The 15023-nt window shown below is 39.0% G+C and overlaps 1 protein-coding gene across 1 annotated transcript in view; it reads right to left on the bottom strand.

Annotated features, from left to right (window-relative positions):
- Positions 1-15023, bottom strand: part of HHLA1 (HERV-H LTR-associating 1) — a 67532-nt gene that overhangs the window by 35256 nt on the left and 17253 nt on the right. The window contains exons 8-12 of the mRNA XM_036741545.1: positions 14343-14399; positions 14173-14259; positions 9876-10130; positions 7648-7728; positions 1226-1294 (exon numbers count right to left, since the gene is read on the bottom strand). Coding sequence (XP_036597440.1) covers positions 1226-1294; positions 7648-7728; positions 9876-10130; positions 14173-14259; positions 14343-14399 — 549 coding nt within the window. The remainder of the gene's footprint in view (positions 1-1225; positions 1295-7647; positions 7729-9875; positions 10131-14172; positions 14260-14342; positions 14400-15023) is intronic.

Raw genomic sequence — 15023 nt, 5'->3', positions numbered from 1 at the left:
CCCTGGTTTTAACTACATAAGAGAACCTTACTGTTAAGGGAAAGGATGTAAATAGAGGAACTTAGGGCAGCCATAGCTTCTTTGATATTCCTTTTACTTTGTTGTTTGACAACATAATGCTTTCTCTGCTTGTTTTGGTGATGTATGAAAACCTATGTGTGAAATGCTCTTTGGGGAGAGATCACTAAATTTCAGCCTCCTAGTCTCTCTTCCCCATATATATATATATATATATATATATATATATATATATATATATATATATATATATATATACACACACACACACACATATACATATATGTGTGTATATGTACATTTGTGAATATACATATATATATATAGTAAAAGCCTTATTCTTAAGTATAATTTACTGTTATTAGATTACTTATCATTATTTAGAAGAGGAGCTAGATTTTGGTCTGCTTGATCCCAAAGGGTAAACATAGTAGCAATATGTGGAAGTTACAGACAAGCAAATTTTGGCTTAATGTATGGAAATATTTCCTAATAGAGCTCTTCACAAGCAGAACGAGCCCTTGTGATGGCATTAGTCAAGGAACAGTAAGATTTCTTGTGAGCCTTGAGGACGTTTGAACACTAGCCCATTTCAGGGCTGCTATTGCAAGGAGTGGATAGATACATATGTCAAACTGGTGGATAATGGATTTTCTAGGACCCTATAGTTGAAGAAATATGGAGCCAATGACCCCATTTTTCTGTTTTACCTTGCATTTTCAACCAAGGGAATATCCTGTCTGTAGTGAGTTAATCTGTCTGCATCCATCCCTGCCCAGCTTAGAGATGGGAAGTTTGTGATGAGAAATTGAAGTTGACTCTGCAGACTTCCAGGAGACTGGAGGGGATGGATAACAGATATCAACCCGTCAGGGTAGCTTTGTTTGAGAGGCTGGAACTGGAAGGCCGTTGGAAAGTTCCACCATATAGCATATGTGTCGACTGCTTCTCAGTTTTGCAATGATTTTACTAATCTAATTGAAATGGTTTAACTATGAACTTTAGACTGAGATGATTTGTGAAGAATATGAAGGATCTAAAAGAAAATTACTCCGTGTGTGTGTGTGTGTGTGTGTGTGTGTGTGTGTGTGTGTGTGTGTGTTGAGGAAGGATGAGCTAACAAGATTCCAATTTGGTAGTAATTTGGCCATTACAGAGGGATTGGGGTAGTGGCAAGTACAACCTTTTACAAGAGGAATAAACTTACCAGTGTGTGACTGTTTTGGTGCAGGCACTTTGGTCGGTCCTGGAGTATCTGTCCCTGGAGTATCTGTTCCTATAGGTGAGACCAGAGAGAAATGTGATTCGGTGTTCTTAATCAATCAGTCACCCAGCATTTAAGGGCACACTCTGTCCCACACTGTGCTAGGTGTTCAGAGTACCGAGACAAAATCAGAGTGTCTTCCTTCAAGGATCATGCAGTTCAATGGGAGAGAGACAGCATGCACACACATACACACACAAACACACACATATCTATATGTATAACAGAGTGGGGAGTGGGAAAGATGTGGCAATAGCAGCTGGAGAAACAAAGACAAGCTTCCTGCAAAGGTGGTATATAGCTAAATCCTACATGATTCATTCTAAATCATTCAAAAATGCAGGGGTCAGAAAGGAGTGCATTCTTTAGGAAATAAAGGACAACCAATGTAAAGGTAAAGAGACAGTAGAGGGAGTGCCATGTGTAAGCAACAGCAAGAAGTCCACTTTAGCTGGATTGTAGACTGAGTGAGTGGCGAGCTCCAAAAGAGGCCAGAGAAGGAGGATGGGGTTAGGAACCCTGAGCTCACCCGTTTTATCAGACCCTGAGGCAGACCTCAGCCTAGAAAGCCAAACTCCAATGAAGGACCAGTTTCTTTGCTCATCAAAGGGGGATATTAATAGAGCAGAAAGGCCTTGCAATGTAGCTAATTAAAACACTAACTTAGTCACTCTTCCCACAGGCCATGGAAGTGCTAATGTCATGAAAGATGAGGCTACAGTCTGTGTACGACAGTTTGAGAGAAATGATTCTGCCTAGGGTACCTCTCTGAAACCTTTGCAATAATGAGCTCCCCTGCTACCTGCTCTGAATGCCCTGGCTCAGGTACAAGGGAACATTGGACAAATGTCCTGACAACCCTTCCAGTGAAGCATCATAGAGGCCCAGCATGCGGCCCATGATCCATCAGCAGAGCAAGCTCGTTTGGCCTGAGCAGCCTTCATTTGCCTCTGGAATGGCTTCTCAGGGTCCTGGAGTACAGCGCGATTTATGTGATGCCTGATAATGTTAGGAAAAGCATCAACAGAGTTATGGGCTAATGGGAGGCTTTTCTCTTTCCAAACAATTCTACAGTGTGTTAAATTTAGTGCGATTCTCCTCTTGCAGCCAGTGACACAATTTATCTGCTCCTGAGCTGCCAAGCTATTGCTTCTCCACTCTGCTGGAGTGGTTAGTCCTTTAGAAAAAAACAAAAAACAGTCTTGATTCTTCTGAGAGAAGGTTTACGAAATATCAACTTTTAGCCAATGGCTCTTCAAGACAACATAGCAAATTCATTCGTTCTTGCTTCATGTCTATATATCCCATCTCCTCAGTGGGAAAGACATCATGACATGGTGTTCTTTTGAGTCCTGGTTCCAGAGTCAGAAGACTTGAGTTTGAAATTTAGGTCTGAATTTGTCACCATTGGCAATTCACTTCACCTTTTTGGCCTTCATTTTTCTTGTCTATAAAATGAAGATAGCAGTAATACTTATAACACCTATTTCCTAGAGTGGTTGTGAGGATGAAACAAATCAATTCATAATGTATTAATAAGAATTGGCTTTAAGTTTTACAAGGAGCTTTACAAATATTATCTTACTTGAGCCTCACAATAACTTGGGAGGAAGGTGCTATTATAATCCCCATATTAAAGATGAGGAAAGTGGAGGTAGATGGTTGGATGACTTATGCAAAATGACAGAGCTAGTGAGTATCTGAGGCAAGAATAGATTTCAGGGCCACCTTTTGTTAGCATCATCTGTAATGGTGATAAATCGCAGGCCTTTCTGATAAGATCATAGGTAAAGCAATGATGCCCATTATCACCAGTACTATTCAATATAGTGCTAGAAATGCTAGCTTCAGCAATAAAACAAGTAAAAGAAATTGAGGGAATAAAGTACAGGCCATGAGAAAAACACAGATGTCACTTTTTGCAGATGACATGATGGTTTACTTAGAGAATCCTAAAGAGTCAATTAAAAAACCAATCGAAACAATTAAAAACTTCAACAAAGTTGTAGGATATAAAATAAACACACATAAGCTATAAGCATTTCTGTGTGTTAGTAACGAAATCCACCTGGAAGAAATGGAAAGAGAAATCCATTTAAAATCAATAGAGAAGGTATAAAAAACTGGGAGTTAAGACACAGGAACTATGCGAACACAATTACAAAATAATCTTTCTACGAATAAAGACAGATTTAAACAATTGGAGAAATATTTATTGCTCATGGGTAGACTGAGCCAGACTTTAGAGGCAGAGGAATTTGTATTTTATCCTAAAGGAAGGGCACCACCTAAGGATTCTGAGCAGGACAATGTTATTAGACGAATGCCTTAGGTAGGTTATTTTGGCAGCTGCGTGGTGGACGGATGGGAATAGAGAGACATTGGAAACAGGAAGCTCAATTAGGTGTTTTATTAAATATAATACAATTGAATTATTTAGTATTTTTCACCAGCATTGTCAAAGTCTTGGTTATACATGCGAATCACTGAAGCATATTCCTTTAAAATGAAAATTCAAATGGCAATCATTTGCATGACCATGTTGTGGGTAATTCAAGATGTGTTTCTAGGCTTGGATAACTTAACGGGGAGGTTATTTGCTATTCAAGATTGCCCACATCACACGAGCAATCTGCCACAAAAGCATTTCTCCCTCAGCACAAGTGTATTTCACCACATAAGCCTTAGAGAAGCTAATCCCTGTAAAATCCACCAGTCTACCACTCAAACATATAATAATTAACCTTTGACTGTTTCATAAATCCCAATGAAAAGTCATAGGCTGTTACGCTGAGTGAGAGTAAAACAAGTTAATAAATGAGACAAGCTGTAAAAATTTTAAAAGACAGGAGAGATTGATATGAGTGGCCCTAGCTAAACTTGGCCTCTTAGGAGAAAACCTGAAGCAATAGTCTGGAGAGAGAATGAAAAAATTGTCAGCCAATGGAAAACAATGATATCATCAGCATCCAATCTGATTGGCTGAGGGTTTGCCTAGGCCTGGTATGAGTGTTTCTTAGCTAGTATGCATGTTCCCTGCATTGACACTGTTTGGAAGACAGAAACAACTTCCGAGTACTAAAAAAGAATGAGTTTGGAATGTATCACAGGTTCCAGATGAGCGATCAAAACAAATTCTCCAGTAGAGCTCTAGTCCTAAAACCCTCTTGAGTGGGAGCAGGACTTTGGCTTTGGGAAGGACCAAAAAAATCACTCTCCCCTCTTGCACTCCCACCCTGCAAACGGAGGTAGAATGACGTTCTAGGACCTTTCCTAGGGCAGTGGGCTGCAGTGGGAAGACCACTGCATTTGGGATCACACAACGTCATGGAATCTTAGAGTAGCAAGGGGTCTTGGAAGCCATTTTATTTCAGCCCATACTTGAACAGAAACATAACCAGTGAGTAGTGGTCTGGTCTTTGGTTGAAGACCTCTAGCGAGGGAGAACCCCCCTACCTCGCGAAGTAGTCCATTCTACTCTTAGATGGCTTTATTAGAAGACTTTTCTGACACTAAGCCTAGCCCTACTCTTCTGTGTAGCTTCCACTCTTGCTCTGACCCTCTGGGGCCAAGCAGAATCAGTCTAACCCCTTTTTCTTTAAATACTTAAAGACTGAGTCAGGTGAATTTCTTCAGGATGATTATCTCCACTTCTCTGAGCAGATGTTTAGATAATTACTAGCTGAGTTATAGAGGGTAACTTAACCTCTCTCAGCCTCATTATCTGCATCTGTGAAATGGGACTGATAATAATATCTATGTGCCAGGGTTGTTTTGAGGATCAAATGAGATAATACTTGTAAAGTGCTTGGAATATATTAGATGCTTAATAACTACTTATTCCCTTCCCCTTCCCTCTAGTCTTCCTAAAGATCTTCCCTTTTCCCACTCCTTTAAGTACTCAAGGTTAACAAGCCTTCCTAACTCAGTGACCACGGAGACGGGGTAGTGGTTCCAGCCCAATGATCCGTGGCTCTTCTGTGATTAAAAAAACCCATCAATACCTCCCCAATGTCTCTATCATGATGTTTAAGATTATTCAGACAGGTTTAGAGCAGAAAGACCTAGAGATACTCTAGCGTAACATCCTTATCTTACAGATGGGGAAATTGAGGCCAATAGAAATTGTTACTATCCTTAGTTCACACAGGTAGTAAGAGGCAGAATCAGAATTTGAATCCAAATCTAGTATTCGAATTCTTTCCACTGTATAACTTCTTGGTCAGTCTGGCTATACTACCTGTCACTTCCCTTATTCTCTAGCCAAACAAGTCTTCTAATGGTTATTTAATCTCATCTTTATCCTCTCCTGCCTTCATGTATGTATCTAGACTGTATCTCATATCTAGAGCTGCCCCCTATTCCTTTCTACCTGTTGAAACGTTTCTCTTTTTTTCAAGACTGAAATTGGGTGCCACCTCTTCCATGAAGCCTTACCTGATTGCCCCATCTGATCATGTTCTTTCCCTCCTCAATTTTTCATAGCGCGTGTAATTTGACTCTCTTTGTCCATCTCAGAGATTACCTAGTAGTTAAACTTTTTTGTATGTGTTTCTTCTCCTCCCTTATTAGGCTGTAGGTCCCAATGTGGTAGAGATTGCATCACTCTTTTTCATATATCCAAAGCTTCAAACAATACAAGTCTCTTAATAAATATTTTTTGAATGAATGAGTTCATGAATGAACAAATCTAACCTTACTCCCATCAGAACGAACCTATCTTGTGGTCTTGCTCAAGAATTTTATTTTCTCTTAGAGGTAACAGTGAGTGATAATGGAATTTATAGACATTTCACCTAAGGCTTTTTCTTGGCCCTTGTAGAATCTTTTGGCTACAGGAAAAGGGAGAAGATTGTAGTTCAGTGTTTAATAAGGTAGTTTTTTCATTCTCTCAGAAACCTACTTTGTCTTCATTGAAGCCTACATATTCTATTCAAATTTCCCCATATTCCAAGGCCTAGATTTCATACCAGGTCCTCCAGAAAGTCTAAATCCCTAAGCATGTTGATCCTTACTGAACTTACTATATTCCAAAGCAAGTATAGTGACAGAATGTGAAGTTTGGACTCTGGGGTCTGGGGGTTTGAATGCTTGATCTACAACTTGGTTCAAAAGAATTTAGAACTGGAAGAGACCTTGAAATTATATAGTCTAACCACCTAATGTTACAGGTGAAGGAACTGAGTTCCAGGTAAATTATTTGTCCAAGGACATAGAGACAATAGGTAGCAGATAGACGACTTAGAGTCTTCTGACTCCAAACCTTGTGTGACTTAGGAAGCCACTTTCTCTTTGGGCCTTATCCATAAAATAAGGAAAGGGGCGGGACTAGATGGTCTCTAAATTCCCTGCCAGCTCTAGTTCTAGAATTCCCTACAGCATGTGTGATTTATTATACCTCCCAACTCAGGATTCAATTGACCTGGTTTTAGATGCCACTCTTTCATATTATTTCTTCAATTAGACTATGGGCTCATGCAGGGACCACACTTTCAACTTGTCCTATATTCTCTTCATGCAGTGGAGAGGGGGCTGGACATGAACGCAGAAACACATGAGTTTTAATACTACCTCAGACACTAGTTGTGTAACCTTGGTCAAGTCATTTAACCTCTCCCAACCTCAGTTTCATCATAAAAAAAAAATAAGGATTATGGGCCGGGCCTGCAGTCGTACTCTGGGAGAGCAGTTTTATTGGCCCTTCATTTAGGCCAGGTGTGCACTCTTTGTACATCTGTGCTAACAGGGTTGTTGTGAGGAAAAAATGAGATAATGTTTAGAGACCAAACGTGGCACAGTACATACAGTGCTAGACAGGGAGTCAGGAGGACCTGAGTTCAAATCCAGTCTTGGAAACTTATTAGCTATGTGACCCTGGGCAAGTCACTTAACCTCTGTCTGTGGCAGTTTCCTCACCTCTAAAATGGGGATGAAAATAGGACCTGTCTCTCAGGGTTATTGTGAGTATAAAATGAGGTAATATTTATAAAACACTTTGTGGGCCTTAAAGTGCTAGGGAAACGCTGATAACAACACAAATTATTATTAAAACATCACCTGTTAAGAGCGGCAACTGAACTTAGAGTCAGGAAGGTTTGCATTTGAATTCTCTCTAAGGTATGTGACTATGAATAAGTTATTAAAATTTGCTGGGCCTTAGTTTCCCCATCTGTAAAATGAGACTAATAATACCATCTATCTCCCAGGGTTGTTGTGAAGACCAATGAAATATTATGTTTAAAGTTCTTTGTAAACCTTAATAAGTTGCCCCCTATAGTAAATGCCAGCTATTATTGTGATGATTCAAATATGCCTGTTCATTTGACGGACTGATTACCTCCTGAAAGGGACTTAGTAATCTTTACCTGAGAGAAGAAATTCATTGGTCATATCTTCTCCCTGCTTGGAAAGGGTGAGCGTCACTGATGATGGTGAAGAACTCAACACTGAAAGGCAAGAAGAACAAAACAAAACAGAGACTGGAGATGAATTTTCTGAGAGTTAGAAATGGGGCCAGAGACACAGAATCAGTGGGGAGAGAGACATCATTATTAATACCCAACGTCTTGGGGAGATTCAGAGCCCACACCCACACCCCCTCTTTCCTAAGTCCTGACTTTAAGATCAGTTTCTTATAGGACACAGCTGATGATGAGATTGGATTCCCTTTCTTGTTCAAGTCCCATGTGGGGCATACATTCTTGGAATTGATAGACTGAAGTTAGGGATGGTCTGGTACAGAGATACTTTCCCTATCCAAGGGGGTCATTCTCAGCCCTTTATTTTAATACAGCCCACCTCCAATCACGTTAGCCAATTAGATTAATTAGATCGTCTCTTGTCCAAAGGCATAAAAACCTAAGGAAGTAGCCATGTGGTCTCTTTTAGGAATGAGAGGATAAGGAACTGTGTTTGTGAATCTCTTACAGGTTGTGACTGATAAAATTGATTATAATTTGGCCAAAATTTTGCCTTTAAAAATTATTTTATTCACCTCTATGGGCAGATAGGAGCCTTTTATTGTTTTGTTTTGTTTTTTGGAGGGGGAAAGGCAGGGCAATTGGGGTTAAGTGACTTGCCCAAGGTCATACAGATAGGAGCCTTTTAATATGACCACATAGTATAATATGACCACAGCAACGGGTTCTCTAGATAAACCATTGTCCCTTTGTCTATGTTTATCTCCTTAATCTCTTTTTTGTCTTGTTGCAATAGTGAGTGTTTCTAGCATTATGTTAGGTAGCAGTGGTGATAATAAACATTCTTGCTTTTACCCTTGATTTAACGGAAAGGCCTCTAAACTTTCCTCCATTCACATAATATTTGATCCTGGTCTTAGATAAATACTATTTATTATATTAAGGAAATGTCCATTTACTTCATTTACTTCTATGCTTTCTAGTGCTTTCAATGGAAAATGGAATTGAATTTTGTCAGAAGACTTTTTGTCATCTACTGATATCATTTGTTTTTATTATTTATGTTATAATGTGATTTATTATGTTTATAGTATTTCTCATATTGAACCAACCCTGCACAAATCAATCCTGGCACAAATCCAACCTGGTCCAAGTATGTAATAATTTAAATATATTGTTTTACCTGCTTTCTTAATATTTTATTTACTTTTCTGCATCAGTTAATTAGAGATAGTGGTTTATAGTTTTCTTTTTCTGTTTTTTTTTTTTTGCTTTGTCTTATGTATCAAAATTTTAGGTATCAAGCCCATGTTTATATCATAGAAAGAAGTTAGAAGGCCTCCTTTCTTTTCCCAGTTTGGCAAACTTTTAATGTAATACTGATGACATTTTTTCTTTGAATATTTATTAAATCCATTTTTAAATGCATCTGGTCTGCAGTTTTCCCCCTACCTTTTGTGAGACATTTATGGCTTGGTCAATTTCTTTTTCTGGTATTGTGTAACTAAAATAATTTATTTTTTACATTATTAATCTATTTTATGTTTTTATAAGTATTCATCAATTTTCTCTAAGTTAGTTTATTTTTAACAAATAGTTGGACAAAGTTATGATAGCTTCCTTTATTGCCTTTTCAATTGTTTTGAATTTTCTTTTTCAATTTTGACATGAATAATTTGACATTCCTCTCTTTCTAAAAATCAGACTAGTTAAATTTTTATCTATAGTGGGACTGGTCTGATTTGTTGTTCTTTTTTTTTTAATGTTGCATTTTCCATCCATTGATTTAATCTTTTGTTGATGAAAGGGTATGAAAGACATAAATTTTCTAAGTACTATTTTCATTGCATTCCATATGTTTTGGTGTATTGTTTTATTAATACAATTTCTTTGTTAAAATTTTTAATTTGTTCTAGAATTTATTTACTCACCATTTCTTTAGCATCAAGTTTCTTATTCTCCAATTAATTTTTAATCCTTCCTCCAATGACCCCCTTTTGAATAGAATTTTAATTACGTTATGATCAGTAAGTGATGTATTTAGTATTTTTGCCTTTAAACATTTTCTGTGAGGTTTTTTTCCCCCTAATACATGGTCAATTTTTGTGAAGGTGCCACATGTGCGCAACAATTATGTGAACTTCTTTCTGTTCCCTTAAAGAACTCCTTGTTACCTGAAGTTAGGTAGGTATGGGATGAAGTGCCTTGTGTCATCATAATCCTTGTAAGGGGAGGAAGCCTGTAAGGCGTTCTTGTGTACGGGGTCTCATCTTCACCTGAAGGTCCAGTTTGCATCGGGGAAGAGATTTTCATAGAGGAAATTCCAGATCCTTCTAATCTCATGGTTTGTGTCCACGATGGGAATTTTGTAGCTGTTTCTTCCAGTCTTTTCAGAGACTCACTCTGAGCCCAGGTAGTCATTCTAGTGGCTGCAGAGAGACAAAACAAAACAAAACAAAAACAACAAACTACTGAAATGCATGACAGTTTTGATTTAGAAATCAATATTGCCAGGAGGCTTAAAGTTAATCAAATAGCAAATGTAGCTTTTGTTGAGAAATAATGATGACTCACTTTTATATAGTACATTATGGTTCCAAAGCACTTTACATACATCAACTTCACTCACCTTCACCACAATCTTCCAAAAATCAGAGTAGGTGCATTTCACACAGCTATAGAATCTTAAAATTTAATTGGTAATAGAAAGGGTGCTAGGCCCTGGGAAAGTCACTTAACCTCAGGTCCTTATCTGTAAAATGGGAGGGGGAAGCAATATAGACTCTAGGGTCACTTCTAGCTCTGAATCTATGATACTATGAAGGGACCTTAGGCCATGCTTAAGTGGATATGATATTTAGAGTTATGGGTCTTATTTAAAGGATTTTAGAAACAATTTTGTAGGAAGAGTTAGTTCATAATGTCATTGATTTAAAGCTTGAAAAGAACTTAGTGGCTATTGAATTAAGTTCATTCATGTTATAAATTTGTAAATTGAGGTCGAGACACTAAGTAACTTACCTAGCATCACATAGGTAGTAATTACCTGAAATGACAGTAGAATTTAGATCTTCCCAACTTCAAATCTAATGCCCTAATCTCATTAACTGTTGCAACAGCTTTTCAAAGGAAGATTGTTTTTATAATGTATTATAATGAAGCTACTGTCTTTCTTTGTTTCTCTGTGTCTCTCTCTATCTCTGTCTCTTTGCCTCTTCCTTCTTTCTTTCCTTCCTTCCTTCCTTCCTTCCTTTCCTCCTTCCTTCCTTCCTTTCCTCCTTCCTTCCTTCCTTTCCTCCTTCCTTCCTTCCTTTCCTCCTTCCTTCCTTCCTTTCCTCCTTCCTTCCTTCCTTCCTTTCTTCCTTCCTTCCTTCCTTTCTTCCCTCCCTTCCCTTTCCTCCTTCCTTCTTTCCTTCCTTCCTTTCCTCACTCCCTTCCCTTTCCTCCTTCCTTCTTTCCTTCCTTTCTTCCTTTCCTCCTTCTTTCCTTTTCCTTCCTTCCTTCCTCCCTTCCTTCCTTCCTTCCTTCCTTCCTTCCTTCCTTCCTTCCTTCCTTCCTCTCTTTCTACCTCTCTGTCTCTTTCACTGCAGCCAATTAGAAGGCTGTTGCAGTGGTGCAAATTTAAGATCTGATACACTATGATGCATCTGCAAAGGTATAGAGCTTAGGGCTTCCTAAAGAGACTCTGGGGTCAGTTTACAAGATGTTTTTCTCGTTTTGGTTGGCATTCTATAAATCTGTGTAAAGTCTTAATGCAACTGGTGGTGCAGTGAATATTGTGCTGAGCCTGAAGTCAGAAAGACCCGAGTTTGAATCCAGCCTCAGAAGCTTACTGACTGTGTGAACCTGGGCAACTGCAAAAATGGGTATAATAATATCAGAGTTTTAAATATCAATAAAATAGCATATATATATATATATTTAAAAAGCTCCTGGCACAGAGTACATACTATAGAAATACTTATTCCCTTTCTGAGGAGAGATCTTTAGGCCTCGATTTTCATAACTTAATTGGAATGCTAATTTCAGTTCTTAACCAAATATTAAAAATAACAATGATGACAATGACAACAATGATGACAACACAACAATGCATCATGGGTACCACAAAAATAAATGCTGTAGTGTTGGGACGAACTTAAGTACTGTAGTGTGATGGAAATCGCATTGGTCCTGGACTAAGAACTCTTAGATCCAATTCCTGGCTTTGAAATTAAGTGACTGTGACCCTGAGCAAATTACTGAACCTCTCTGAGCCAATTAGTTCTCTCATCTGGAGAATGAGGGTTATGGTATTTGTAATATGCTCGTAGGATCGTTTTAAGGTAAATATTTTGAAAACTTTAATGTTCTATAGAGATGCTTAGAGTCTAGCCAAATTCAATGGTTCCCCTCCCCCTCCCCCAATTCCTCATTTAAAAACAATCTCCTTATAGACTGAGGTCCTAGAAAAGGCACTATATTTAGCTGCTCTGGTTTCCTGATTCGCCATAAATGAGATGTGTGACCTTAGACAAGTCAGTTACTAAGGTTTAAATCCCACCTCTGATACATACTCATTGTGTGACCCTTGGGCCCAATGCTTACCCTTTTTCAGCATCAGTTTCCACCGAAATGGGGAACCAGTTGCACTAAAGCTACATGCCTATAATTCTCCGTGATAAGGAAAGCTTGTATAATTTCCACCACTAGATGGCCCCTCTGCCTACTCTATATAAAATGGCCCATTGAAGCTTTCCTTACTGGTTACCTGGATTAGCTGGAAATTGACAAAGGAGTATGTTAATGCAGAAGAGCAAAATATAGATATTATTTAGGTGATATCGTATTAAGTAAAATGAAAATCTGTTTTTTAACTTGGGTTTCCTGGACTGTCATATTATTAGATGTGGATTTATACGTATCTGTTCTATACAGCTTGTCCCCCCCAAAATCTTAGTGTTGTTTTAAGCTTCAATAGCATTAAACTGCACTAAGACTTTTGGGACACCCTGTATACATCAGGAATTTTCAGACCAGGAAGGATAGTAAGAAATCACTAGATAATAACTTTAGAGCCGGAGCATGTCTCGGAGGTAATCTCTTCCAACCTCCTCATAGACTTAAAGTGATCTGTCCAAGGAAGGTCATGAAGGTACTAAGTAGGAGGGCCAGGTTCCAAACCTTGGCTTCTCCAGCCTAATCAGGGGTCTTTCCACTATATTGTGCCATGGTGATACTCTCCTATCTCTACTTGTCATGTAGGAAGTGTTTAATTGACATCAGTGTTATTCCTCAGAAAGCAGAACATGCCATGAGAGGGAGCTGGTTGAAGACTCTTCTCATATGGGGGGTCTGATGGCTAAAGTAGGAATTTTTAATAAAGCACATCACCTTTAAGGTGATTCCTTCTACAGGTTGATTATCTAGAATTGAAAGGTACCTCAGGGGATCATAGATTTACAGCTGTAAGGGATTTTAGATGTCATCTAGCCTGTCCCCTTCATTTTTCAGTAAGGATATGGAGGCCCAGAGAAGTTAGGTGACCTTACCAAAATTACACAGGTATTAAACAGAAGAACCACAATTGGAACTCAAGACCACTTACTCTATCTAAATCAAAGGGGTTTCCACTATGGCATACATGGAAGGCTGACATTTGTGTTGGGCTTTGAAGGACAGACAAGATTTTCATAGAAAGGAAGGAGGAGGGCATTTTAAGTTGCAGAAAGAACATGAGCCAATTTCTAGGGAGAACAGCATAGAATTCAGAAACAAAAAGTGTCTAAGAGATCCTCTGGTCTAGTCCAACTTTTACAGAATGAACAGATATTCCCATCCAGAAAGGTGGCTTTCTTTGAAGACTGTTTTCCTTCCTGCTTGCCTGTTTGTCTGCCAGCCTGTCTGTCTGTCTGCTTTTTGTCCCTGTCTGTCTGCCAGCCTGTCTGTCTGTCTGCTTGTCTTCCTTGTCTATCTGCCTGTCTCTCCTGTCTGCCAGCCTGCTGTCTGTGTGTCTGCCTGTCTGTCTTCTTGTCTGTCTGTCTGTCTGCTTTTCTTCCATGTCTGTCTGCCAGCCTGTCTGCTTGTCTTCCCTGTCTATCTGCCTGTCTGTCCTGTCTGCCAGCCTGCTGTCTGTCTGTCTGTCTGTCTATCTTCCTGCCTGCTGTCTGTCTGCTTGTTTGTCCTGTCTATTTGTTGGTCTGTCTGCCCTATTTGTCTGTCTGTCTGCCTGCCTGTCTGTCTTCTGGTTTACCTGTCTGTCTGCCATCTGACCTGTCTGTCTTCTGGTCTTCCCTGTATATCTGCTTGTCTTTCTGTCCTGTCTGCCTGCCTGCTGTCTGTCTCCCCGTCTGTCTTGTTGTCTGTCTGTCTGTCTGCCTGCCTGCCTGCTATCTATCTGCTTGTCTGCCCTATTTGTCTGTCTGCCCTGTTTGCCTGCCTGTCTGCTTGTCTGCCCTGCCTGTCTGCCTGTCTGGCTTTTAATCCACTTACCCAGAATACCAGACACATTACTGGTAAATGTATAGTTAATAACAGGGGACTTTTCCACCATTTCCCAGAAGTCAGAAAGATTTCTTCCTGTTAAAAAAAGAAGAAGAAGAAAAGAAAATTTGCAAAAACAATCTCAATTCTGGCATCTAAGAAAAGACCAGCTGTCTCACCTGTTTTCCCTGTCATCACACAGATGTAGATGCAGTCGGACTCAGTGCTCTGACTCACTGAAAGATAAATGAATACACACTGACAGCTTTGTAATTGTATCTATGTCACAATTGCTCTACATAAATGAAAATTCCCAGACCTAGATGTTGAGGGACATGTACTTCAATAACATAATCCCAGAGTGCTTCAGAAGGAAGGTTGCTCCACGGCAAATGATACTGACAACTGGACGTAATGAAACCTGATGTAACTTCTGAGGGACAAAACTCCCAGGACAGAACTAGAGAGTAGTAGATGAGTATATCATGGTAGAGTAGAAAAAGAACTAACTCTATAGCCAGAGTATATGGGTTCAAATTTTGACTTTGAAGCTTACTGGCTATGTGACCTTGGATAAGTCATTTTACCTCTGTGTGTTTCTGTTTCCTTATCTTTAAAACGAGGCAGTGGGACCGGATGACCTTTGAGATCCTGTCTTGCTTTAAATATATGATACTATGAATATATTAGGCTATTTGTTTCCTGTTAAGTTGTTGACAATCCAGTTGCCTGGGAATTGATTAGATCAATCTTTTTAATAATCAGTTAATTGCTTGCTGATTTGTTATTCAAAAGAGGAGCAAATCAATAGATATATTCCTTGCAGCCTACATTCCCAAACCTAATGGTTATTTATGTAA

The sequence above is a fragment of the Trichosurus vulpecula genome, chromosome 1, assembly GCF_011100635.1.
Source record: "Trichosurus vulpecula isolate mTriVul1 chromosome 1, mTriVul1.pri, whole genome shotgun sequence".
Classification (NCBI taxonomy): domain Eukaryota; kingdom Metazoa; phylum Chordata; class Mammalia; order Diprotodontia; family Phalangeridae; genus Trichosurus; species Trichosurus vulpecula.
Note: the sequence above shows the minus strand (reverse complement) of the source record. Positions and strands in the feature narration are given on the sequence as shown.